This window comes from Triticum aestivum, chromosome 5D, assembly GCF_018294505.1.
Source record: "Triticum aestivum cultivar Chinese Spring chromosome 5D, IWGSC CS RefSeq v2.1, whole genome shotgun sequence".
NCBI lineage: Eukaryota > Viridiplantae > Streptophyta > Magnoliopsida > Poales > Poaceae > Triticum > Triticum aestivum.
Genome location: NC_057808.1, coordinates 374,733,233 through 374,757,874, shown reverse-complemented (window position 1 = coordinate 374,757,874; position 24,642 = coordinate 374,733,233). Strand labels below are relative to the sequence as shown.

The 24,642-nt window shown below is 41.3% G+C and overlaps 3 protein-coding genes and 1 long non-coding RNA gene across 4 annotated transcripts; 2 read left to right on the top strand and 2 right to left on the bottom strand.

Moving 5' to 3' along the window:
- Window positions 1-584: 584 nt before the first annotated feature.
- LOC123125000 (uncharacterized) lies at window positions 585-3,239 on the top strand. The gene is made up of 3 exons (XR_006461260.1): window positions 585-1,001; window positions 2,671-2,730; window positions 2,821-3,239. It is a non-coding gene; the product is annotated as an uncharacterized lncRNA (long non-coding RNA).
- Window positions 3,240-4,384: 1,145 nt separating this feature from the next.
- On the bottom strand, window positions 4,385-6,191 carry LOC123121890 (berberine bridge enzyme-like Cyn d 4). The gene has a single exon (XM_044541985.1). The coding sequence runs from the start codon at window positions 6,161-6,163 to the stop codon at window positions 4,586-4,588; it is 1,578 nt and encodes a 525-aa protein (XP_044397920.1). The 5' UTR covers window positions 6,164-6,191; the 3' UTR covers window positions 4,385-4,585.
- A 6,986-nt stretch (window positions 6,192-13,177) lies between these two features.
- LOC123121889 (putative BPI/LBP family protein At1g04970) lies at window positions 13,178-17,134 on the top strand. The gene is made up of 6 exons (XM_044541984.1): window positions 13,178-13,727; window positions 14,614-14,753; window positions 14,935-15,289; window positions 15,476-15,724; window positions 16,135-16,260; window positions 16,650-17,134. Exons 1-6 carry the CDS (start codon window positions 13,335-13,337, stop codon window positions 16,890-16,892), a joined length of 1,506 nt encoding a protein of 501 aa, XP_044397919.1. The 5' UTR covers window positions 13,178-13,334; the 3' UTR covers window positions 16,893-17,134.
- Window positions 17,126-23,794, bottom strand: LOC123121888 (putative wall-associated receptor kinase-like 16). Its single transcript, XM_044541983.1, has 4 exons — window positions 23,226-23,794; window positions 19,201-19,639; window positions 18,931-19,095; window positions 17,126-18,502 (listed from the first exon to the last, which is right to left on the bottom strand). The coding sequence occupies exons 1-4, from the start codon at window positions 23,673-23,675 to the stop codon at window positions 17,325-17,327; spliced, it is 2,232 nt and encodes a 743-aa protein (XP_044397918.1). The 5' UTR covers window positions 23,676-23,794; the 3' UTR covers window positions 17,126-17,324.
- Between the last annotated feature and the right edge of the window lie 848 nt (window positions 23,795-24,642).

Here is a 24,642-nt window from a genome sequence, read left to right as displayed (position 1 = left end):
CCAAGCTTCAAGATCACCAGCTCGTTGCTATAGAAGGGATTGTTGCTTCCCGAAACGATAATCCACATGTTGCTCACTACATTTTTTTAAGTGAAAGTAATATTTGCTAATTATTGGATAAGGAAGTCAATGTGATTTCTTTAACAAGCCGTATGAAGTCAATAAAATTACGGTTTTGCTATTTTTCAGTCGAGTATTTTGCAATTAGCTTTCATTCAAATTTGTGTCCATTCGATCACACATTAAGATTCGTGCTGGGAGTTGTCGTTTTGGGTCAGTTTTTCTTATCGGGCACACATTTCGTTTTGGTCCAGCCCGTTTTCCGCCGCCCGTGTGTGGTTTTCTGTTTGTTTTTTTCCTTTTGAAATTTCTTTTTTTGAGGAAGCGCAGGCGAACTGCGTTTGCATTATGAGAAGAAACAGCGACAGAGCGCTAGTCTGTACAAAAGCAACCAAAGGCTGCGAAAAACAAAAGAAAAAAACAGGATCCCAGGCTGCCTAGACCTCACTCTCGCAGCATCAAGTGGTTACCCCCTGCTAATACCCACGTAGCTAGCTCGTCGGTGAGAAGCTCCAGCACTACCCGAACAGGGCGCTCGAGATCCCTGAAAATGCGGCCGTTACGCTCGAGCCAGATTCACCAGGTGGTTAGGAGAGCGATTGATCTCGCTCGCTTGCGGCCAACAGGCACCGTGCTAAGTCCATCCAGCCAATCCACCATGCAGTTTGAAGACCTCCAGGAGCTTGGAAGGAAGGTGGGGACGCGAAAGCGGCTGGCCGCCGACGTCCAGAGGTTCCTTGACCAAGTGCACTCTCTGAACAAGTGCTGAGCGGTCTCCAGGTTGCGCCAGCATAACGGACAGAAATAGGAATTAGGCCATGCCCTGGCCATGAGCCGGTCCACCGTGAGCAGTACTATTGGAATCTAGAGAGAGATAGAGAGGGAGCGAGAGGGAGAGCGCTTGGGCGGCGGTGAAGAGGAGGCAAGTTCGTAGTGTTCAGGTCATTCCAGAGAACCCCCTCCACTGGAGCTTGATTTTCTCTTTGATTCCTGGTTGCCCCGGTTGGTTGTTCTAGTCTACCCCCTCCTCCTTGTGTGATTTCGTATGTTTCCGCCCCTGTAGCTTTAAGATCTAGCTCTGTTTTTGCTTGGTTTCATGGTGTGTGTACGTGTCTGGGTGTTGTTGTGGATTTTGTTAGCTCTTGTGGACGCAGATGTTAGTTCTGCTTCTTGGTATGTGTAGATTCCGCTGATTCCCCCTCTGCTCTTTTTGTAGATGTATGAATTGGTCTGTTGTTCTGGGTTGTGGTTCCACTGCTAGGTTTTAGACCTCATGTTCTGATCTCATCTGATGTATGCGGTGGTAGGTGTCATCAGAGGTTTATTTTTGTGGTTAGGTTTCGGTCATTTCTGCTGAATAGGTAGGCTCTGTATTTGCTTCTGTTGGTTGGTTCATGGCAGTTCTACTCCAACCCTCCTGATTTTCATTATTGTTGTTCGTATATTGGTAGTATTAATTGTTTCCCTGTTTTAGGCTTTTTTCAGTGCTTATTTCCCATATGAAATTTTTGCAGAGTGAGAAGTGTAGTCCTAGGGGTAATCCCATGTATTTCTCTGTGCACTATCAATATAATTCCTGGTTATTTACTTTGTAATTTCATGTGTAGTAGCACTGTAATTTGTTCTGATTTTTAGTGTTAGATTTTGTATTGTAGTATATCCAGTGTAGCCATCTTAATCTGCAAATATCAGGTAGGCAGTGTAATATGCCCAGTATATCCCAGATATGCACTGTAATGTGCCCCAGAGTTTCTCTGTAAATTCGAGGTTCTTTTACGCTGTAATTTGCCCGAGATTCACATTGTTAATCCCCTAGATTTATACTGTAATATGCCCCAGATTTACTATGTATATTTTAGCTTCTTCTACTCTGTAATTTGACCAATATATACATTGTAATCCCCTAGATTTTATACTGTAATATGCCTAAATTTTGTGTGTGTTTTTGAGCTACTTTTACTCTGTAATTTGACCGAGATTTACACTGTAATCCCCTAGATGTTGCACCGTAATATGTCCCAGACATTATACTGTAATTTGACCGAGATTTACACTGGAATTTGTCTCAGATTTACTATGTAATTTGACCGAGTTTTACACTGTAATTCCCCAGATTTGCACTGTAATATGTCCCAGATATTACACTGTAATTTAACCGATATTTACATTGGAATTTGCCTAAGATTCACTCCGTAATTTGATTGAGATTTACACTGTAATTCCCCAGTTTTTTAATTATATTTTGACTGTAAATTTCATCTACATTACTTATAATTTTATTTCATTCTCTGCAATTTTTGAGCTGCATTCCTGTGTCGTATTCATGTGTTTAGAGCTAGCTCTCGGATATGTTTCTCACTTTTTTTATGATTTGTTTTGCTTTTTAGTCTAAAGGGTAGGTTACGAAAGTCTGTCACCAAGATGTTCCATTAGCATCATCTATTGAGAGTGCATTTTCTCTGAATGATCCATTTGTGCCTAATGACTTCGCGGACGATGGTTCATGCTATGTCATTTGTAGTTATTTCTGTCTTCTTCTCTAGTTTTTATTTTCTTCTTTCTTCTCTCTTTCAGTTTGTTTAATTTGCGCATGTTGACTTATTTTTTCAGGAACTTTCTGGTGATGATGAAGGCGTTGACAAAGCTCTATTCAAGTTCTATATGAATCATGTTTGTGCTTTTTTTTTCTGGAAGTAGGTGATTATGTTTTTGACGATCTTTCTTTGGATTGAACCTTGTCTTTTTTGTTTTTTCATAAAGTGAAATCATTGAAGAGGAAATTATCATGTGCTGGAAGAGGGAATGCGGCCAGTTCCCCTTGTTATACTAATCTCTCGCGTGGCTTTAGTCTGTTCTTCTCTTTAAAGTTGCACTGCAGTTTTCCAGTGTTGTAGTTCTCTATTTAGCTCATAATTAATATATTTTTCTTTTGTATCTTATTGTTTGTTTGCTCGTCTCATGGAATTTCAGTGGGTTTCCTCTGCAATTTAATTGTAATTATCAGAGTATTTCCTCCCATGTGTAATTCCAGAATACCTTCATTGTGTACCTTCACTGTACTTTACTTTCAGAGTAATTCCTTAGATTGTATAGTGTAATTCCAGAGCTTTAGTCACCGTAAATCCTTGGTGTTCGCACTGTAATTTCCTGTGATTATTCACTGTTGTCATTCCTTGGTGTTTGCACTGCAATTTCCACTGATTTATTCAGTATTTTTTTCTCTGATGTGTCTGAAATGCTGTCTTTGTGCCTACTTCATTGTTGTCATTCCTACAGTGTGCCTTTTCAGTTTCATTTCACTGTAATATCCCCTAGTTTACAGTGTAATTTACTGCATAGTCACTGTAAAGCTTGCAAGTATTACAGTGGGATACCTAAGATTTTTTAGGGAGTTACACTCTGTAAATACCCCATTATTACATTGTATATACTGTACGTACTTACAGTGGAATTCGTCTGATTTTTTCACTGTATATCCTCATTTTCCTTACAATGTAATATCCCACATTTATCATAATCCATGCTTTATCACCATTTTCCTGGTTTTCTGACAATGTAAATTGCAGCTACATTACACTGTAATGCAGCACATATTTTCATGTGTACTTACTGTACACCCTTATGTTCATGTGTACTATTTACAATGCTTTTTTAACTCTGTATTTCCTGTCGGTTCACTGTTTTTACCCTGATCTAAATAAATTTCAGCGTTGCTTTCAGTCCCTTAGAACCTGATGATTCCATTTTTTTCACTTGATTCTTTGATGTTTTCGGCAGACAAGTTCATGTAAAAGTTGTCTGTACACCAGAAGGATGGGCAAAAGGAGTAGGAGAGTTCCTGACGTGAGCAAAAGAAGACGAGTTCATGTAAAAGATATTCAGTAGTTTAAGCAACCGGGTCATAATTTGTAGCCCCACCCGTTTTGTTGGTGTTACAGACATACAATGGTCGGCTGTGTTTGGACATACATGTGTCATCTGCTTATTTGTCAGGAGATTTGAATGTAATCCAATTAGAAATCAGTCAAATGTTAAATAGACAGTCCCTAAAATTATTCCCAAATGCTGAAACTATACCTTTCATAACAGATCAGCTAATTCTCCTTTCAAGATTCTCACTCCGAAAGTAACGCACATTATTACATCGCCCACACAATTGCGCAAGTCACCCTGCGTTCAAAAAATAAGTTATTCCTTTGACTAATTCTATCTGTCCGCAAATCATCAGTCTCTCCTTTTTAGGCCAAAATGTGTAGTTTTCTGCCAAGTTAGGTAAAGCATATGTCATAATAAGAGTCTGAAGAAGCATAGTTTTGTGCTGAACTTTCACACAATGTGTAATTTTATTATAAACTTTGTTCAAGATACAAATACATGTACATATATACCACACAATCATTAATTGTGGTAAGCAATCTCAAACCAATATCAACAAATACATGTGCAAATAAAGATAAATGCGTAGCTAGCTACTTAGCTACCATGTACACAAAAGAAAGAGCTAGCGGCCCATTTTGCTGATCGATCACCTGCTCTTGGCAAATGGCGGGATGCTCTGCTCGTTCCTGAAGTAGTCGTCGGGGTCGATCTGGCCCTTGGCCATGGCCAGCCTCTGGTAGTTACCCTTGAAGTACTTCTGGCCCCAGACCATCCCGGCCTGGTAGCTGCTGACGTTGCCGACGACGACGTTCTCGCCGAGGTCCAGGTCCCTGTAGTTGAAGTAGGCTTCCCTGGGGCTGGAGCTCACGAACGGCGCCATGAACGCGTAGAACTCCCTGATCCACCTGGTCTGCACGGCCCCGTCCCCCGACGCCATCGACCAGAAGTTCATGTACTGGATGTTGTAGAGCACGCCGGCGCGGTGCGGGTACGGCGTCGCCGACTCCGGCACGGCCGCGATCTGCCCGCCGTAGGGGTCCAGGATCATGAGCCCCGCGTTGGGCTGCGCGAGCTTGGCGAAGATGCTGGCCCACGCGTCCCGGGGGATGGCCTGCCGGACGTAGTCGGACGTCGCCTTGTAGCCGCTGCTGAAGACGGACTCGGCGGTGGTCCGGTTCAGCAGGTCCTCCACGGTCGAGGCGCTGCCGAGGTAGATGTAGGGCACGGACTGGATCCAGGTCATCTCCCTGCAGTCGGAGCGGTTGAACCTCAGCTCCGGGAAGCGGCTGCTCATCACCGGCAGCAGCGCGTCGCACGTGCCGAGGAACAGGGACTGGAAGTTGGCCGTCCTCTGCTGGACGACCACCCTGATGATCAGGTCCTCCGGCAGTGCCGGCGCGACCTGCTGCCACCTGGTGACGAGGTCCGCGGCGCCCTGGCTGGCGGTCACAGGGACGTTGAACACCGTGACCTTGGGCGGGACGGGCAGCAGCTTCACCTGCCACGACACCACGACGCCGAAGCTCTCGCCGCCGCCGCCTCGGAGGGCCCAGAAGACGTCGCTCCCCATGGTGTTCTTGTTCAGGAGCCTCCCCTTGGCGTCCACCAGCACGGCGTCGATGACGTTGTCGATGGCCATGCCGTACTTGCGCAGCAGCATGCCGAAGCCGCCGCCGCTGAAATGGCCTCCGACGCCGACGGTCGGGCACAGGCCGCCGGGGAACCCGAGCACGCCGCTCGCCTTCCCGATCGCGTAATAGAGCTCGCCGAGCTGGGCGCCGGAGTCCACCCACGCGGTCGCGGCCTGCGCGTCGACCCGCACGGCACGGAGGCTCGACAGGTCAAGCACGGCGAACGACTCGGCGCGCACGGACCGGTACGACAGGCCCTCGTAGTCGTGCCCGCCGCTGCGCACGCGGATGCGCAGCCCGCTCCGGCGGCCGCACAGCACGGCGGCCTGCACGTGGGAGGCGTTGGTCGGCGTGACGATGTAGAGCGGCCTCACGGTGCTGGGCGTGAAGAACTTGGGGTTCCGGATGGAGGACTTGAGCAGCGGCGTGAAGGAGGGCGAGCTCGGCGTGAACACGAGCTGGCGGGGGATGCTCGCCGACAGGCACGAGAGGAAACCGTCGGACGAGTTACCCTGGGAGGAGACGGAGGAGGCGTAGCAGCAGAGCAAGGTGAAGGCGACGAGCACTAGGCTGGAGCTCTTGGCCATGGCCATCTTTGCTAGCTAGCTTGTTGTACGTTGCCGTGTTGCATGGTTCGGAGTCGCGTCTGCATGCATTTATAGGCTACGGGAGCACACGTGCAGAACGAGTTCTCCTGAAAGCGGCCGACGGCAGCATTGTGCTCTGGTCTACCACGCCACTCCAGCTGGAGGCGTTGAAAAGTCATGGTCAGCTATCTGGATCGCTGTCCATAGGCCGAGCCGGCGACTGTTAATCGGGCGAACGGTTCTACATTAGTCACATCGCATCGTCCAGCATCTCTATCTGAAGACTGGACGCGGCTTTCGTTTTTCGTTGTAAAACGAAGAACAAATGTAAAAGCAAGAAAGTTCTCATGGCTGGTATCAGATACCTACATGGCAGGTCATCCTTGCATGGAAGATAAGCATGGCACTGTCACGGCCGTGGCCTACTGGACGTCTAGACGGCGTTGGACTTTTGGACAGGCGACTGCTGCCGTGCAGAACTGGTGAGAATAGTGGTGAGAACGATGTTATGGGATGCAGGACGGTCAGCATAAAACTGCCATAGCTTGGACAAATTCATATTCTAACTACTGGTAATCAATCAGGATGGAATAACGAATAATCATCATCCAAAAGTCAGAGCAAAAGGAGATCAGATTGTATTTCCCCGCAAAAGAAAAAGGAAGGAGATTGTGTTTGCAGTGACATATCCATAGCGTTGGTATACCATCAGCCAAAATGCATGGCCGGTTACGACGATCGAGCTGTTACGTACACAGGATCCCATGGGTCAGTCAAATATATTGGACGGTGTTTATATTATACCAACATCGCTATCCAAAGCGATTGTCAGATGTTGACATGTTGTACTGTCGCTGACATGCCTCTTCTTCTTCTCATGACTGGCTTCTTTCAGTTGAAAACTCCTACCCCGTTTAGACATTTTTCTCTCCCTGTGAGCTTCAACGTTTTTACCGTTCCAAGGTAACGACTATAGTCCGCATGTAGGGCCTCCTTTGATTTGGAGGAACTTTGTATAGGAATTACGTAGGATAGGATTTCTATAGGTAAAAATGTCTTCAGAGCCCTTTGGTTTTGAATAGAATTATATTCACATGCAGGAATTATTACTATCATTCACATTTCAAAGAAAAATAAAATATTAGCCTAGACTTGATGGGAAATAATCCTACCATGTGAACCAAAGGATATACACTTTTTCTATTCCTATATTTAGGATTTGAGATACATGACATCTCATTTCCTACAAGTTTTATATTCATGCGATATTTTTATCCCATGAACCAAAGCAGGCCTGCTTATTTACTTCTGGTGATGGGAAATACAAGTCCATTCCGACATCGACAACCATTTCCAATACTCCCTCCGATCCATATTACCTGTCGCTCAAACGGATGTATCTAGACGTATTTCAGTGCTAGATACACCCATTTGAGCGACAAGTAATATGGATCGGAGGGAGTACAAACTTTGACTCGCAATTAATATAAAAGAAATTAAAATAAAATAACTATATGTTATGAACAATGTCGTAGCCAGGATTTGATTCAGGGTGGTGTATGTAACTGACATAAAAATACACCACAAATTCAACATACCACCGCACTAGAATAAATTTTAATCAAAAGCACAAATGGATAAGGTCTTTCAAAGCATACTAAAATTCACGCTTAAATGTCAAATTTGCATAAAAGAAGATAACACACGTTATCTATGAGGATAACGCCTTCTCCTGGCCATGAAAGTCTCGATTATATCATCTTCATTCACTTTGGATAATAGCAACTCGCTATCGTATGTGACTCAGCAATCATCCAAAGGACTATCAACCATCATTATACTTTAAACTAAAGGAAATGAAGTCATACTTTAAACCAGAGGAGATTGAAACTTGTGGTACTCATGCGTCCTACCTCAACATGTGTGCCCATGTGTGCTTTGCCATACGTTGATCAACTGCCGCCAGCAAGTGCCATGTCGGTCGCACGCATCACTGACTCACAACTAGGCGGTAGCACTCACCGCTTCGCTAGTTCACTATGGTTCAAGATCGATGAGGAGAAGAGAATGGTAGCGAATCATGAACGTCTTCAGGAAATAGAACGATCAACGAGGATGTACCCATAGGAGGAGAGTAGGAGAGTAGGACAGGAAACCAAGGGTGCTCCTATTTGTGCTCGTTAGAGCAATTTGTCGGCCAATCGCACATAAGCCATTGAATGGGCTGGCCCACTCTTGTGATCAGGACATGGAGCGATTTTCTTTCAGTTTTTCAATTTTTCTCTCGGAAAAAATAGGCTGCAGTAGAAAGGTTGGAAAAAAATCGTAAAATTGAAAGATGTACTAATGTCTTTATTTTGAAAAAAAAATCACGGAAAATAAAAAATATAATTTTTAAAAAAATTGTTCATGAATTTTAAAATGTTCTCAAATGTTATAAAAAATAAGATCCAATTTTAAAAATTTCATTTATTTTAAATATATATTCTATAAATATGAAAAATGTTCTCGAATTTTAAAAATAAAAAAACAAATATATATATATATATATATATATATAAAAGGAAAAAAACTAGAAGAAAACCGGAAAAGTTCTATTAAAAAAAGATACAACGAAAACAAGAAAATAAAAACTAAGAAATACCCACGGGGACGAAAAATGGAAACTGCTGCTGCTTGGGTCAGTTAGGCCAACCCATGTTCGTGTCACTATGTGTGGTTGTCGTACGAATGGCCGCAACAAGTGGTAAGGTCATCTCCAACGTCGACCCTCAAAACGCCCGCATACATCTGGACCGCACTATCTGGACGTGTTGTGTCATCTAACGTGGGACTGTATCGGTCCGCAGGGTGATTCGGATGTATGCTACTTGTGAGCTGCATTGAGATTTTCTCCGAAAAGGAAGGGAGAAGCAATATAGTAGCAGATAGTATTTCCCTCAGTAGAGGATCAAGTTTATCGAACCAATAGAAGAACCACGCAAACACCCGTCAACAGTACCTGCACACACAAGAGCAAATACTTGCACCCAACGTGGGCAAGAGAGTCGTTAATCCCCATGTACTCGTTCATTGCAAAGATTAAATCTGGTATATGCAGATAGGTAAATTGCAAAGTAAAATAAAAGAAAGAAAATTGCAGCAAAGCATTTTTGGTTTTTGTAATATGATTAAAATAGACCCAGAGGCCATAGTTTTCACTAGAGACATGTCTCTCATAATAATAGCATACGGTGGGCAAACAAATTACTGTTGGGCAATTGATAAAAAAGCGCATAGTTTTGATGTTATTTAGTTGAAAACTCCTCCCTATTTATCCGTTTTCTCCCCCTCTAAGCTTCAACGTTTTTACCGTTCCAAGGCAACGACTCCATACGTACGGCCTCCTTTGGTTTGAGAAATTTTATATGAATTCTGTAAGATAGGATTCCTATAAATTTTTTCTCTAGAGCCTTTTGGTTCGTAGGAATAATAGAATTTTACTCCTATGCAAAAATTGTCCTATCCTTCACATTTTAAAGAAGAATAAACATTAGCCTCGACTTAATGAAAAAAATTCCTATCATGTGAACCAAAGAACATCTTTTTTCCTTTTCATATTCATATGATTTGAGATGCATGACACTCAACCAAAGGTGGCCTACTTATTTACTTCCGGGAAATACAAGTCCATCCATACATTGACAATTGTTCCAATTAATACAAAACTTTGACCCGCAATTTCTAAAAAAATATCTTAAATTAAAGTAACTATATGTTTTGAACAACGTCGTAGCCAAGATTTTGATTCAGGGTGGTCCAACTAACATAAAAAATACACCATAAATTCAACATACCAACGCACCAATATAAATTTAATCAAATGCATGAATGGATAAGGTCCTTCAAAGCATATTAACATTCACGCTTAAATGTCAAGTTTGCAGGAAAAGAAGATAACACACCTTCTTTGTGAGGATAACGCCTTCTCCTGGCCATTAAAGTCTCGATTATATCATCTTCATTCACTTTGGGGAAAAGCAACTCGCTATCATATAACTCAACAATCATCCAAAAGACTATGAACAGTCGTCATATTTTAAATTAAAAGAAATGAAATCGTACTTTAAACCATAGGAGATTGAAAACTGGGGTGCTCATGCGTCCTGCCTCAGGATGTGTGCCCGTGCACACTTTGCCATTCATGAGTCTACTGCCGCCAACAAGTGCCATGTCGATAGCACAGGTCACCAGCTCACCACTAGGCATTGTCACTCACTGCTGCGCTAGTTCACTAGGGCTTGAGATTGATGAGGAGAAGAGAATGATAGCAAATCATGAACATCTTCAGGAAATAGAACGATCAAAGATGTGTACCCATAGGAGAAGACAATGAGAGGGAACAAAGGGAGCTAATGTTTCTTTTAAAAAATATGATCATGGAAAGGTTAAAAGAACGTAAGCCATTGCTGCGCTAGTTCACTATTTGCCACTCGTTGGAGCAATTTGTGGGCCAATCACACATAAGCCATTGAGTTGGCCGGCCCACTTTTGTGATTAAGACATGGGAGCGATTTTCTTTTGGTTTTCCAGTTTTCTCTCAGAAAAAATCAGCTACAGTGGAAAGGTTAAATAAAATAAAAATTTAAAGACGTACTAATGTCTTTCTTTAAAAAAATGATCACGGAAACTTAGAAATTGTTCTCAGATTTTAGAAAATAATCTCGAATTAAAACAAATTGTGTATTTTAAACAATATTCTCTAATTTTAAAAATGTCTCGAATTTTAAAAAGAAAAAGAAAGGAAAAATATATAAGAAAAAAGAAAAAAAAACTAGAAGAAAACCAGGAAAAACAAATAAATTAAAAAAGACAACAGGAAAACTAAAAAAACAAAAACTAAGAAAAACACACATGGATGAAAAATGAAAACCGCTACTGCTTGGGTCAGTTAGGCCAGCCCACGCTCGTGTCTCTATGTGTGATTGTCTGACAAATGGCCTCAACAAGTGGCAGAGATCACAACGGAACCTTTCTGGGAGTGACAACAGTTGTTTTCAAGAGTATTTCTGACCCAACTACACTCAAAGCACTTGCTGTCAAAGAAGACATGGACCTTTCTGATGATCTCTATATTGGGCGGATTCATGTTGCCTCGGATTGCAAGGTGGTGGTTGATGTTGTAGAGCAAGGAAGTTCTGTGAGCTACAGAGCAATCATCCATGAGATCATTGACCATTCGTCAGTTTTCATAATTTGTAATATAGTTCATGAATTTAGGAGCTCAAATTTTAAAACTCCCAATCTAGCGAACCATTCTTTATCTTTAGGAGCCGGCCCGTCATGTTTGGTTAGGTCCAGCCCGATAATCTTTCTTTCGTTCATGTAAACACTGTGAGGTTTTAATAAAAACTTCGCGAGATTGCCTAAAAAAGACAAATGGCCATAATAAGTGGTAAATAGGATTTGCCGGAAACGAACCAATCGTTCACTTGTACATGGTTTGCGCTGGGCCTCGTTCACTTAGTGGCTCGCCACTAATTATGAAAGTATTTTTCATAAAGAAACTAGTAGTGGTAATCTTGTGTTGTGAGAAAAAAAATATTTGAACGAACTTAGAAGTACCTAGATTTGTGACCAGAGGAAGTAAAAATAGTGCATAATAAATTTGAGTTGAATATTTCGCACTCAAGGCCGCCGGCTATTTTAGTTTTTGCCACACCGGTGTACTCACAAATCGCATTGACTCAAAATCTACTTCAGGTCACATCCATGAACAAACATAGGTGCAGTGTTTTACATGTTCGACATGGGGCATATATTGTTGTCCTTCAGTCCTGCCTAGAGCTTCTCCTCTCCATTGCTCACCACATCGCTCATCGTCATATCTCATCATGATCAGAAAACATTCTCCATCCTCTATGGTTCTGGGCTTATCGCCTTCAATCGGTACACCCACAACTTGGGTTGGTCTAGACATCGGGCGGGGCAGGGAAAATAGACATTCCTAAGCATATGGTGAATTTCCTACTACCATAGTTGCAACATAATTCTACAACTCCGATTCTAACGGAAGTTATTTCTTAGTTTATACAATCCCCACAAGAAGTGTTGTATGCACATACTAAAAACATCTTTTTGTTACACAACTAATATTCATCTACAACCTCATAATCATGTACACCCTAAATAGGTGTGCAATGGGCATATTTGCATGGAGTTATATAAATACCCCCTTCGTCCCAGTGTCGACGTTCAACTTGCGCGTATGTGTGATGTGCATTTGGCTCTTTTGTGTCTCGGTGTTGACATTGGTACGATGTGCGTTGTTCGGTGTGTGACGAATTGCGTTTGTGGGTGGCAAGTGTGTGGAAGGAGGTAATGTTTTTTTTTTGAGAAAACTTTTGATCTATTCATCTTTAATCATGATAGTACAACGAACACCAGAAATAAAAAAAATTACACCCAGATCCATAGACCACCTAACCACAACTACAAGCACTGAAGCGAGCCGAAGGCGCGCCGTTGTCATCGCACCTCTCTTGCCGGAGCCGGGAAAAACTTGTTGTAGTAAACAGTCGGGAAGTCGTCATGCTAAGACTCCATAGGACCATCACAACAGGACAGCAACCGACGCCGATAAAGAGTAGCGTAGATCGAAAGGATGCAACCTGAACACACACAAACATAGACGGACAACGATCAAATCAGAGCAGATCCACCAAAGACAAATTCACGGGACACACATTTTGATGAGAACTATCGTGTTGTTTCTATTGCATTGACAACTTTTCGCTCTTTCACATGGCTACCATTTCTTAAACAAAAGAAAAAGAACGAGAGTACTAAAATTAAGACCAACCCAAGGACTAACCTTTGTTGGCATTTTTTATAGGAGAAACTCCGTGAACATCGAGTGTCCGAGTCGGGATTCGAACTCGAATGGGCTGGCAGCTACCTCATTTGCCTAGCCAACGGGTCGATCCTCGGCAAAAGAAGAAGAACACATGTGGACGGGTGGCCAATCGAGCCACGTTTGCGCCACGTTAACCCTGGCAAACCCCAATCGCTCCTCACTGAAGCCGCGGCCGGTCAAAGCCGTCGCGAGCTCGCAAGCTCCCCTCCGCCGCGCGTGTGTTCTTCTCCCTGACGCCACCCACTTCCGCCGCCGCCGGCGAACACTATCCCCCTCGCCGCCATGGTCGCCCGTCTCCTCCTCCTCCTCCTCACCCTCCTATTCTCCACTCCCTCCCCCGCCGCCGCCTCGCCGCACATCTCCGCCGTCATCTCCCAGTCCGGCCTCGACTTCGCCAAGGACCTGCTCGTGCCCCGAGCCGCCGACACCCTCGCTCATCTGAGCGTACCCGACATCGAGCGGTCCGTGAGCATCCCCATCATCGGCGCCGTCCGCACGGTCGCCTCCCGCATCGTGCTTGGCGGCGTGGCAGTCGCCAACTCCACCGTCGCCGCCGGCGACACGGGGGTCGTGGTGGCCGCGTCCCTGTCCAGCGTCAACCTCACCATGGAGTGGAGTTACTCGTACAGCTCCTGGCTCGTTGAGATCTCTGACAGTGGGAATGCTTCGATTCAGGTAACACGACCGACGGGCTTCAGGCACTAGATTGGTTCATAAAGTGTTAATAATGCTCAGAATTAGAGGTAATTGCATCCTCAAGAATAGACGTAAACCTAGTTATCGGAGAACTAATTCATACTTATCAACATGTTTTACATGGGAATTATATACATGGGGCTGTAAAGAAAGTTTCATTTCTTCAGTAAGTACATGGGTGTCTATGTATATTATTCAGTAGTATAACTATTTTATGGGATAATGGTATTTTTCCTACCTATTAGTGCAGCATGATTGTTTTACATAAGCTTCAACTGAAACAATACTCATATCTTGGCTACATATTGGTAGCAGCATGACTCTTTTACTTAGGCTTCAATTTGGTCAGCCTGCAGGATTGATTTGACCAGCATATGACATTTTAGCACAATGGGGTTTTGAACTTACAATATAAAATCTAACTCGTAAAAATTCGTAGGAATTAAGTGTGGCTATACACATAGACAGAAGCAAGCAACTAAACAGCATTACGGTAACTTAGAGATGCCATATGCCTCATAAATCATTGATATGATGATAAGCTTGTTGTTCATTTGAACAAGGCAAAAAGCGAGTTACTTTTATTTTTGAAATTCTTTAAGTTAAAAGCTTGCACAAGCAACTAATTACCTGGATTCACATTACATGCCTTTTTTGCAAACAATTGCAGTTTTATGTATGTAAGTTTTACATTTACTTTGAAGTGTTCTTAACATGTCAAACCTTACACCTTTGTTTTGTTCATTGTTGTGCGACATATGTGATAGTTACACATCCTTTACCTTTGTAACTTTTTAGTAGTAGACACCCTTGACATGTATATGGAAGAAGGTACGAGGTGTATTCATGAATCCTTTTCACTAAGGTTGAAGGAATGGACGTTGGGGTTTCCATGGGGCTGAAGAATGAAAATGGATCACTAAAACTATTTGTTATGGAATGTGGCTGTTATATGAAAGACTTGGACATAACACTGAATGGAGGATCCTCTTGGTTTTATCAAGGGTACGTGGTTCACAGTTCCATATTTTTTAATACTTTGTCAACTCCTTTGAGTATGGTTTTTCTATATAAAACTCTTGTCATGACATGTATCTGAAGTGAACTAGGGTTTTTATTTTCAAACGAATTCTAATGAGATGTTATTGAATCCACATCAGTTGATGTATCCTCTTACTTTTTGTAGATTCATAGATGCTTTTAGCAATCATATCAGATCATCTGTGGAAAATGCGATTACGAACAAAATAGTGGAGAGTGCATCAAAGCTCGACCATTTCCTAGGAGGCCTTCCAAAGGAAATTAATGTTGATAGAGTCGCTGCTATGAATGTGACATTTGTTAATGATCCACGCTTCATTAGTTCCTCTGTTGAGTTTGATATAGATGGACTATTTATTCCATCTGATAAAACTGCTCCTCAGAGTGATATAAATTTCGGTGATACCAAACTTGCACCAGCCCTTGGCAGCTCCTCAAACATGCTGTGGATTTCATTGGACGAAGATGTTTTCAACTCGGTTTCAGCTCTCTACTTCAAGGTATACTATGATCATTTATCATTGTAAATTTGTTCCTTTTCTCTTCCTTTTTAAAAAGAATAGTATTCTTATTGACTATGTGAGTGCAGAGTTGCTAACTTGAACCTAGACGTTTTCTATGTTTCATCTATACTACTACGTACCAGTGAGCCTATTCTGATTGACGCGATTACTTTCGTCATTCAGGCTGGTTTACTACAACATTTGGTGGACAAGGTTCCCGATCAGTTTCTTTTGAACACTGCTAGCTGGAGGTTTTTGATTCCAAGGTTGTACCGTAAATATCCAAACAAGGATATGCTGCTGAACATTTCTGCTATATCACCTCCCTCTGTGAGGATTAATGTGGGTAGAATTGACACCACAGTGGACTTAGATGTCATAGTAATTGTATTGGGTTCTGATGATATAGTTCCAGTTGCATGCATATCACTGGTGAGTTTTTCTTCTTCACTAATTTTGTGTGTTCCTATCCTAGTTGTTCAGTTTATGAAAGGTAATCTATTGGAGTGAAATGACAATGCATATGCACCATCTGGGTGGTATTAAAGTATACCTTTTTATGTTGCTTCAGGCTCTCAATATTTCAACTTTTCACACAATCAAACTAAACTAAACTAAACTTTGCTGTTTGATATGCTCGGCAATCAACATTCCATTCAATGATTTGCTGTTAACAATCAAACTAAACTAAACTTTGCTGTTTGATATGCTCAACAATCAAACTAAACTAAACTAAACTTTGCTGTATTGAATAATTGGAAGTTTGTATCTCCATGAAAACATATGCATCTTTCTCAATCTCTTACTGTTATTCTTATTGTAATTACATATTGCTTTTGCAGTCAGTTGCTGTTTCTGGACGTGCAAGTGTTTCTGGGAATAATCTTGTGGGAGAGGTTGAGTTAAATTATTTCTCGTTCGACTTGAAGTGGAGTGACATTGGCAAACTTCATACTGGTATAGTGCAGGTAATTTTTGCCTCACATTTTCAGCTTTTTGTCTCCCAGTGGTAGGGCCTTCAATTGCACCCAAATGCACCCTTTAGTAAGATGTAGCAGGGGAGATTCCTAATCTAAATGCCAGCGCTATGAGCTGGGAAATTGGTACCTCATATCTAGTAAGATATCTGGCTTTTTTATGAAAGATTATGTGATGCTAAGTAATTGAAGGAACACCATTGTATAACAGAAAATGCCTTCTGAGATGTCCTTAAACCTGACACCAAAAGATAAACCAGTGGTTACTAATGGAGCTGCACTCATATTTCAATATACCTAATTTTACCTATTTGAACATAATTTCTTTCCTTCTGGAGTTCTGATACTCTTAACTGATGCTAATCCTGTTAAATTGTCAGAGTGTGATGCGCATCGTCCTGAAAAATTTGTTCGTGCCCTATGTGAACTCGTATCTTGGACAAGGTTTCCCGTTGCCCATCATCAAGGGCTTCGTCATCAGAGATGCTTATATCCTCACCTCATACTCAAGCATAATCGTTAGCTCTGATGTTTCCTTCATCGAACCAATGAATAGATCTGGAATAAAGCAGGTTCTTGGATCAGTCAGCGAAGATCCGGCAGTCACCATGCTATTTCATTGATCGTATCTGTTGTAGTCTGGCATCGGTTGTATATAAACAATTAGTATAAACTAGTGTATAAACTAAGGCCCGGCATCGGTTATAGTCTGCAAGTAATCACCCCTCGATGAAAATCTGTAAATAACCACAGCTGTAACTGTAAATGTAAATATTTCCGTGAATCTGGTATGTGACAACTGACAACTAGTCTGAACCTGCTGTAACACTAGGTTTTATACTGGAGAATTAGTTGATGGTTTCAACTTTGTGATGTATCTGCAGTTCTTTCATATGGACAGGCATCATTTGTAGCCGTTTGTGATCGTAATGTCGTTCGGTCGACTATAATGCGATCCAAAGTCCCAGTACAATTGACAAAGATAATGAGAAATAGATAACGTACATGTACAAATTGATTGATTGTTTTGAAACAAAATAAATAGGTGCGATTACTCAACGCCCTGATTGCAGATTTGTCACAGCTTTCTTCTCGATGCTGAAATACTGATCACTGACAATCGTCGAGTGGGCCATTGCCGAGGGTTCCTCAAGTAAGCTTTCCATCTCTTCAGGGTTCTGTTGCAACCATGTATGATGCATCATCTTCCTCAGCCTATCGAGCTTCTCTGCAACTTCCTTCATTGAGGGCCTGTTCTCACCAGACATCTCCAAACAATGCTTTGCCAGCTCCGCGATCTCCTCAAGAATCTCCATGTTGTCCTCATCCTTGATCCCATCATCCAAGATAACCTCAAGCCTATTCTCCTTCATCGCAGACATAAACATCATTGATAGGCTCTTCTCCTGCCCAAGGGCATCGAGATTAAATGGCTTCTTGCATGTGAGCAGCTCTAGAAGAACAACACCGAAGCTGTACACGTCACTCTTGTCTGTCAACTGACATGTTTGCATGTATTCGGGGTCGAGGTACCCACAAGTTCCTTGCACAAGTGTGACAAACTGGGACTCGTCGGTTGGTGCAAGGATGGAGGCGCCAAAGTCGGAGACTTTAGCTTTGTGGTTATCGTCGAGAAGGATGTTGGAAGATTTAACATCACCATGGAGGATCGGAGTTGAAGCCCCCGAATGAAGGTAGGAGAGTGCCTCGGCAGAGTCATGGGCGATCCCCAAGCGAGTGGCCAAGGAGATGCGCCAGCCATGGTTGCCATGGATGAGATCAAAGAGCGTGCCATTTGGGACGAACTCGTACACCAGCATGGGGACTTCCACCTCCAGGCAACACCCGAGGAGCTTCACGACATTTCTGTGGTTGATCTGGGCTAGTATCAGCATTTCTTTGCCGAATTCTTTCTTGTGTTGCTCGTCAATTGTCATGCATCTCTTGACTGCTACTTCAACATTACTCTTGAGAAGCCCCTTGTAGACAGTTCCATGGCCTCCCCGACCAATGACTTGTTTTTCACTAAACCTGTTCGTGGCTTGCTGCAATTCTTCTTCTGAGAAGATTTTGAATGCATCGGCGCCTTGCTGTGACCTCATTTCTTCAAATAATATCGTACCACCGTGCTGCCGAAAGTAGGCCAGTTTCATATTTCGTAGCTTTCTTCTCTCTTGGATCAAGCATGCACAAGCTACAGCAATCACAAGGACGACAAGTCCTACACTTGCACCTGCATGAGGTATTTGTTCGAAATGAATTAGTTTTCATGTGTAGTGGCCAGTTATAATAAAAGTATTATGTTGAAGGAAAAGTGACCATCATTTTCTATGAATATGCGTTGTTTTCAATTAAAAAACAATCATGCATTATAACAGCATATTCCATAACGAATCTAGTACTTTCAATTTTATGTTGTCAATTTGTAGTAAAATCTTCAACAGTGATGGTCACACTTCTAAAATGTTTGATTGATAAAAAGAAACTGATCATACTTATGACGGGAGATATTAGAAATTTCGCCAAACATGACTTGCTTCTAAAGAAAACAAATTAGGCTATCATCTTAGTACAAACTTCCGTATTACTGTACTTCGTAGGTGTCCAATTAATTGCCCACAAGTGATGTTATTTTGGTGCTCGCCGTACACACGAACTTACCTACAACTGGCATTGCCTGAAAACGGGAAGGCGTTTTTTGAATTGGCACACAAATGCCATTCGTCATATAATTCCCTGGGTAGCATGAGCAGCTGTAGTTTCCCAGCGTGTTCTTGCATATACCGTCGCCGCAAGGATTGACAAGGCGCTGGCACTCATCGATATCTGGAACCAAACAATTGTTTGTAGTTAGAATTGCTAAACAGTGTATACGATTGATTCTTATGTGAGGTCTTATGTCAATGCACAAGGAAGCAAAAGTGAAGGAACCTTGGCATCCACCGGCGAGGTAAGGGTTGCCTTCATACCCATCAGAGCACTTGCAGTGATAACCTGGCTTGTGGGTGGTGGAATCAACACACGCACTGTGGTTGCTGACACATGCGTAGGAACTTGTGTTCTTAGCGTCCATGCAAGCCGATTCTGCTATTTGCCAGTTCAGGACAATAGGAACTTTGCCCTTGTATGTATCATAAAACACTGTGGATTTGACATAGCTAGTTTTGAAGTTGAAAGCTGCTTTTTCCATCACTGTTATGTAGCTGCAGCTGATGTCTTGTGAATTTTTTGTGTTGTTGTAGTTTCCGTTGAAATAGCCCTCATAATACTGTATGCCTTTGGGGACATCGGCTTGGCAGCAGCCGGCACCAGAACATGTGTTATTCTCCAGGGCGGTGCCCTCACACGTGGAGAAGCAACCTATGACATACTGCACGTGAAAAATGTATGTGTTATGTCTTGAACCAAACTTGCACTAGTACTCCCTCCGTTCCTTTTTAGTCTGCATATAAGATTTAGTCAAAGTCAAATTTTGTAAAGTTTGACTAACTTTATAGAAAAAATATCAACATCTACAATACTAAGGTTATATGCTATGAAAATTAATTTCATCAAGCATCTAATAATATTGATTTCATTGTGTGAGTGTTGATATCTTCTCCTACAAAGTCAGTCAAACTTTACAAAGTTTGACTTTGACCAAATCTTATATGCAAACTAAAAAGAAACGGATGGAGTACTAGTTAAGGGATCATGTCTTAGGTTATTTTATTTTATTCTATAGTAGTATAACTGGTGGAGTTCTAGCCTGAATGAAATGGTGTTTAACAAGATTTTTTTTCTCTGCAGGGGTGTTTAACAAGATTTTTTTTCCTGCAGGGATCATGTCTTATGTTATTTTATTTTATTCTATATCACTTATTATATTTGATTATGTATAGTTGTAAAATATTTATTGAATATAAGTAGAATAATCGAATGGAAAGCATCTTCCCATGCATGGTTGAATGTTGTAGTGAGTTTTTTCATGCATATTGAGCTAGGCTATCCCATTCATCATTATATGGTGAGGTGGCATGCTTGCATGTTGAGATAAATAAGATAGTGGGGATGATTCTCTTAGGTATATATAGGATATAGAATTTATCGCAATATATTTTAATGATATTTGGTTATATGATCATGAATATTTGGATTAATAATGTAAGACAAAATGTAAAAATACATATAATTATTAATTATTTAGTGAAAATAAGTAGCATGTAATTAAAATACAAATGATTATTGTATAATTATTAAGTGTTCATTGAATTTAAGTAGTACAATATATTATAACAAAAGTGAATATAATTATTAAGTATTCATTTAGAATAAGTAGCATAATATAATTAAAGTACATATAACTATTGTATAATGGGTTGTGCTAACTTTCAAACGTTCTGATTTTAGGGATAAATCCGAATGAGTCGTTCCCCACGTGATCACTATCGCCCCAAGATCGATTTCACCAATTGTTTTGCTTCTCTCAAAAACCATAGATGCCAATAGTAAATCGCTAGTGCTTTTTTTGGTTTTTGGCTACACAGTATGAAAAGAAAATAAAAGTGCTAGAAAGGGGACTTGAACCCAGGTCTGTTCAATTGCTATTGAGCCCAAAACCCAACTAAGCCACTTTTAGTTGTTATCCATTACACATAAACATGATTATTTGAACATTTCTTTTTTCTGTCATATCAGCAATAATAATATGCTTTGGGTTGGTAACTTTGGCATGACCAGCGTGATAACTATGTCATGAGCAACATAATAATTATGCCATGATAAGCCTGGTAACCACAGTATGAGAAGATTATAATGACTATATCATGAGAAACATGATAACTTTAGCATGGGGCAGTATGGTAACTTTATACTGGTGTATGTTTCAACAACTTTTTTCCCTGGATGGAAGTTACCGTGGTGTTTAAACTTAAGATATTTGGTCTGTGGTGCGTAAAACTACCATAAATTTACATGGAAATTGCGGGAGAAGTTATGTTTTAACTTTTTTCCTCGAAATTAAAATTACCATGGTGGTTGAATGTAAGCTATGAGGTCTGCAATGCATAAATGACCATGTTATTTACACAGTAGCTACCAGGGCATGTTTCCAACTTTTTTCTCATGGGTAAAAAGTTATCAAATATGTTGTATGTAAGTTATCAGGTGTCTGTTGCACAAATTACCATGCTATTTACACTATATTTTTACTACTTTTTTCGCCTATGGTGAAAAGTTATCAATGTGTTTATATGCAAGTTGTTAGGTCAGTGGTGCATAAATTACCATCTTATTTACACAGAAATTACCGGGGTATGTTTCAACAACTTTTTGTGCTCGGATAAAAAAGTTATCAATTTGTTTATATGTACGTTATCAGGTGTACAATGCATAAATTATCATGATATAACACAGAAAGTTACTGAGGAATGTTTCAACGAAAGAAAATCCACGGGTGAAAGTTAACATGGCGTTTGTATGTAATTACACCAGAGTTATTGAGAGTATGTTTAGAACAATTTTTTTTATTGGGTCACAATTACCATGGTGTTTATACGTGAGTTATCAACTCTTTAATTCATATATTACGATGATATTTAGACATAAATTACCGGATGTTTGTCTTTCAACAACTTTTATTACGGTCAAGAAAGTTATCATGTCTGAGCTAAGTAAGTTATCAGATCTACTATACGTATATACCAAGTTATTTACAAATGAGTTACTGGAGGTGTTTTTCAACAACAAAAAATCCCCGGCTCAAAAAGTTACCACATTTCGGCTAAGTAAGTTACCAGCTCTACGTTGCATATATTATCAAGTTATTTACATAGAAGTTATCAGGGTATATTTTACAATAACCTTTATCCCAAGGTCAAAAGTTACCATTGTATTTATACTTGAGTTATCAGCTCTGAATGTGTAAATTATCATGTTATTTACAAGTAGTTATCGGGGATATGTTTTCAACAGAAAAAATCCCCGGTTTAAAGTTAACATCGTTTTTTGCATGTAAGTTATCAGATGTGCGATGCGTAAATTATCATGCTATCCACAACAAAAGTTATCGAAGAATGTTTTAACAACTTTTTTAGGGTCAAAGTTACCACATGTGAGGACTTAGGTTTGATTCTCACTCAGCGCAACAAATTTTTTTCATTTAAAAATCCATGAAAATATGGAATAGCGTATGGATTTAGGCCTTAATTTTTCTCAAAAAAAAAATTCTCAAAAAATTCGCTCGAGGGCAGCGGCACCTCTATCCATATTGAATGGGAGCAGAATCCGCTTTACAAATCTATAAAATCAATTTAACTAGTAATCAACTACAACAACTACTGAGACCAGATGGTTATTACACTGCGTTGCCATTCATGAGGTCGAGGGATCTAAACCTTGTTCAGCAATTTTTTGGCTAGCGAGTGCGCAAAATAAAAATGACAGGAGGGGTACTGGGCCGTGACTCTCGCCAAGCGAACCGGGCTATGAAACGGTGGGTGTGCGGGGAGGGAAAAGAAAATCGGAAGGGAACATGGGCGCACAGAGAAATGAGCGATCTCTATCAAACGGTAGACGAGTCGTTTGGATCTATCCCTATATGACAAACGTTTGGAAGTTAGCATTTTTTGTATAATTATAAATTATTTATTGACCAGCAAAGCCTTCTCTTATCTGAATATTAAGAACGAGGCTACGCCCGTGTACCGGGTGGAATCAGTAGCTAGGAAGAATGCATACAAGCTCGTGAAGCATAGATACACTACTATCTGGCAGGTTTTGCACCTTGGAAATAAATTTAGAAAAACCTGGCTATCCAAACATTTTCACCCGGATCAGTTCAGTATAAGAAAGCCAAATACTCCTTCTGTAAACTAATATAAAAGCGTTTAGATAACTAAAATAATAATATAAACATTTTTATATTAGTTTACGGAGGGAGTACTACTTACAGAAGAGTTCTAAAAAAAGATACTTACAGCAGAGCTCCTCATATAAGCGAGAGTATTGCACCCGATGACGATAACTGTATTATCCACCTCCGATATCCAATAAGGTGTATTGGTGAGGTTCAACCATCCTTTCTCGGAGTTCATAGTGCCAGTGGCTGGGTGATAGCACTTCCACGAGATCGCCGTGGTATTCAACGTGGCTGTGGAGTTAGCCAAAGAGATCTTAATCACCTGGATATGCCCCGCAAGAGGCATCTCGACGCCTTCCACGGTGGTGCAGTTGAGGTTAAAGCCGTCGTGTAACGCGCACTCCTTGCCGACGCCGTACGGGAACGGGATGTCGACGTCGCCGCACTTCGCCGGGCAACCGGAACGCTGGCCTGCCGGTACGTCGGCCGTGGCCAGCGCCCAAATCACTGAAAGGATGAGGAAAATATGGCCAGAAAGAAGAAACCGAGAATACCTCAGCTTCGTCATTGCCGGTGAACGGGTAGCGGTGTGGACGTACGTATGCTACCTTCTGAGCTCCTTCCTAGCTGACCATGGCGTTACTCTGGGGCTACAGTTAAATGGATGAGTACCGGTAGTTTCCAAACGATGAGAAATTTCTGCAGACGAATTGAGGAGTTAGTTAGCGTCGATTGAAACTTGTTCAAAGGTCATGTCACCATCGAGTCTTACCACCTTGCGTGGAAGATGCGGTTTCTTTTGGCATTGTTACCCTTGTGGGAGATCCAGAGGAATCATTCTAGAAGTGAATGTTGACCGAGACTTTATTTTCATAATAAATTCAATCTAGAACACCCACTTGAGGAGTATACAAAAAATAACACATGAAGAGTTTAAAGCGACATCTCTGGCTGAGCTAGCCTGAGTGAGACATGCTGACAGCATCAGCGGACCTAGAGACTATTCTGAATGAGGGCACGTCCTCTCTGAATTCATAAAACTTTCGGAACCGCTTGAGAGGAAACTATGCGTACGTTTCTTCATCTTTAAGAAAAAAAAGGAAAAGAAAACTCCTCACCTTCATCTCAAAATAAAATAAAAAACTTTCTTGCATCATGTGGACATCACATCCATCTAAAAAAATCTAGAAAAAACTTTTCTTAAAAAAAGTCTCACTTCCATCTTCCAAAATAATCCAAAAAAAAAACAAAAAAGTTTCTCACCGTGGCCAATGTGGAAAGAATATTTGGTGCAAAACAGTTGTATTCACCTCATGGGGGTGTATATATAACAAGTACGGGGTAGTTTCTGTTGAATATATGTATAGGCCAATCGCATGTATATGATTATGATCTTTTCCTAACGGCCCTGTCTCCTGTTTTGTTGTATAGTTGAGGCCGTGGGCTACTCTTGTACATATATACGTGTGTTATGCACCCGATCAAACATCGTGTGTTGCACTGCCAAACTACATGGTATCAGATAGGTTCCAATC

Bases quoted from the DNA above. Each gene is read 5' to 3' on its own strand.
- LOC123121890 (XM_044541985.1), bottom strand. From the start codon at position 6,163: ATGGCCATGGCCAAGAGCTCCAGCCTAGTGCTCGTCGCCTTCACCTTG.
- LOC123121889 (XM_044541984.1), top strand. From the start codon at position 13,335: ATGGTCGCCCGTCTCCTCCTCCTCCTCCTCACCCTCCTATTCTCCACT. The intron at 13,728-14,613 runs GTAACACGACCG...CTTTTCACTAAG, and splicing joins GTGGGAATGCTTCGATTCAG to GTTGAAGGAATGGACGTTGG. The intron at 15,290-15,475 runs GTATACTATGAT...TTCGTCATTCAG, and splicing joins TTTCAGCTCTCTACTTCAAG to GCTGGTTTACTACAACATTT.
- LOC123121888 (XM_044541983.1), bottom strand. From the start codon at position 23,675: ATGACGAAGCTGAGGTATTCTCGGTTTCTTCTTTCTGGCCATATTTTC. The intron at 19,640-23,225 runs GTAAGTATCTTT...TTTCACGTGCAG, and splicing joins CTTATATGAGGAGCTCTGCT to TATGTCATAGGTTGCTTCTC. The intron at 18,503-18,930 runs GTAAGTTCGTGT...TACCTCATGCAG, and splicing joins TCAGGCAATGCCAGTTGTAG to GTGCAAGTGTAGGACTTGTC.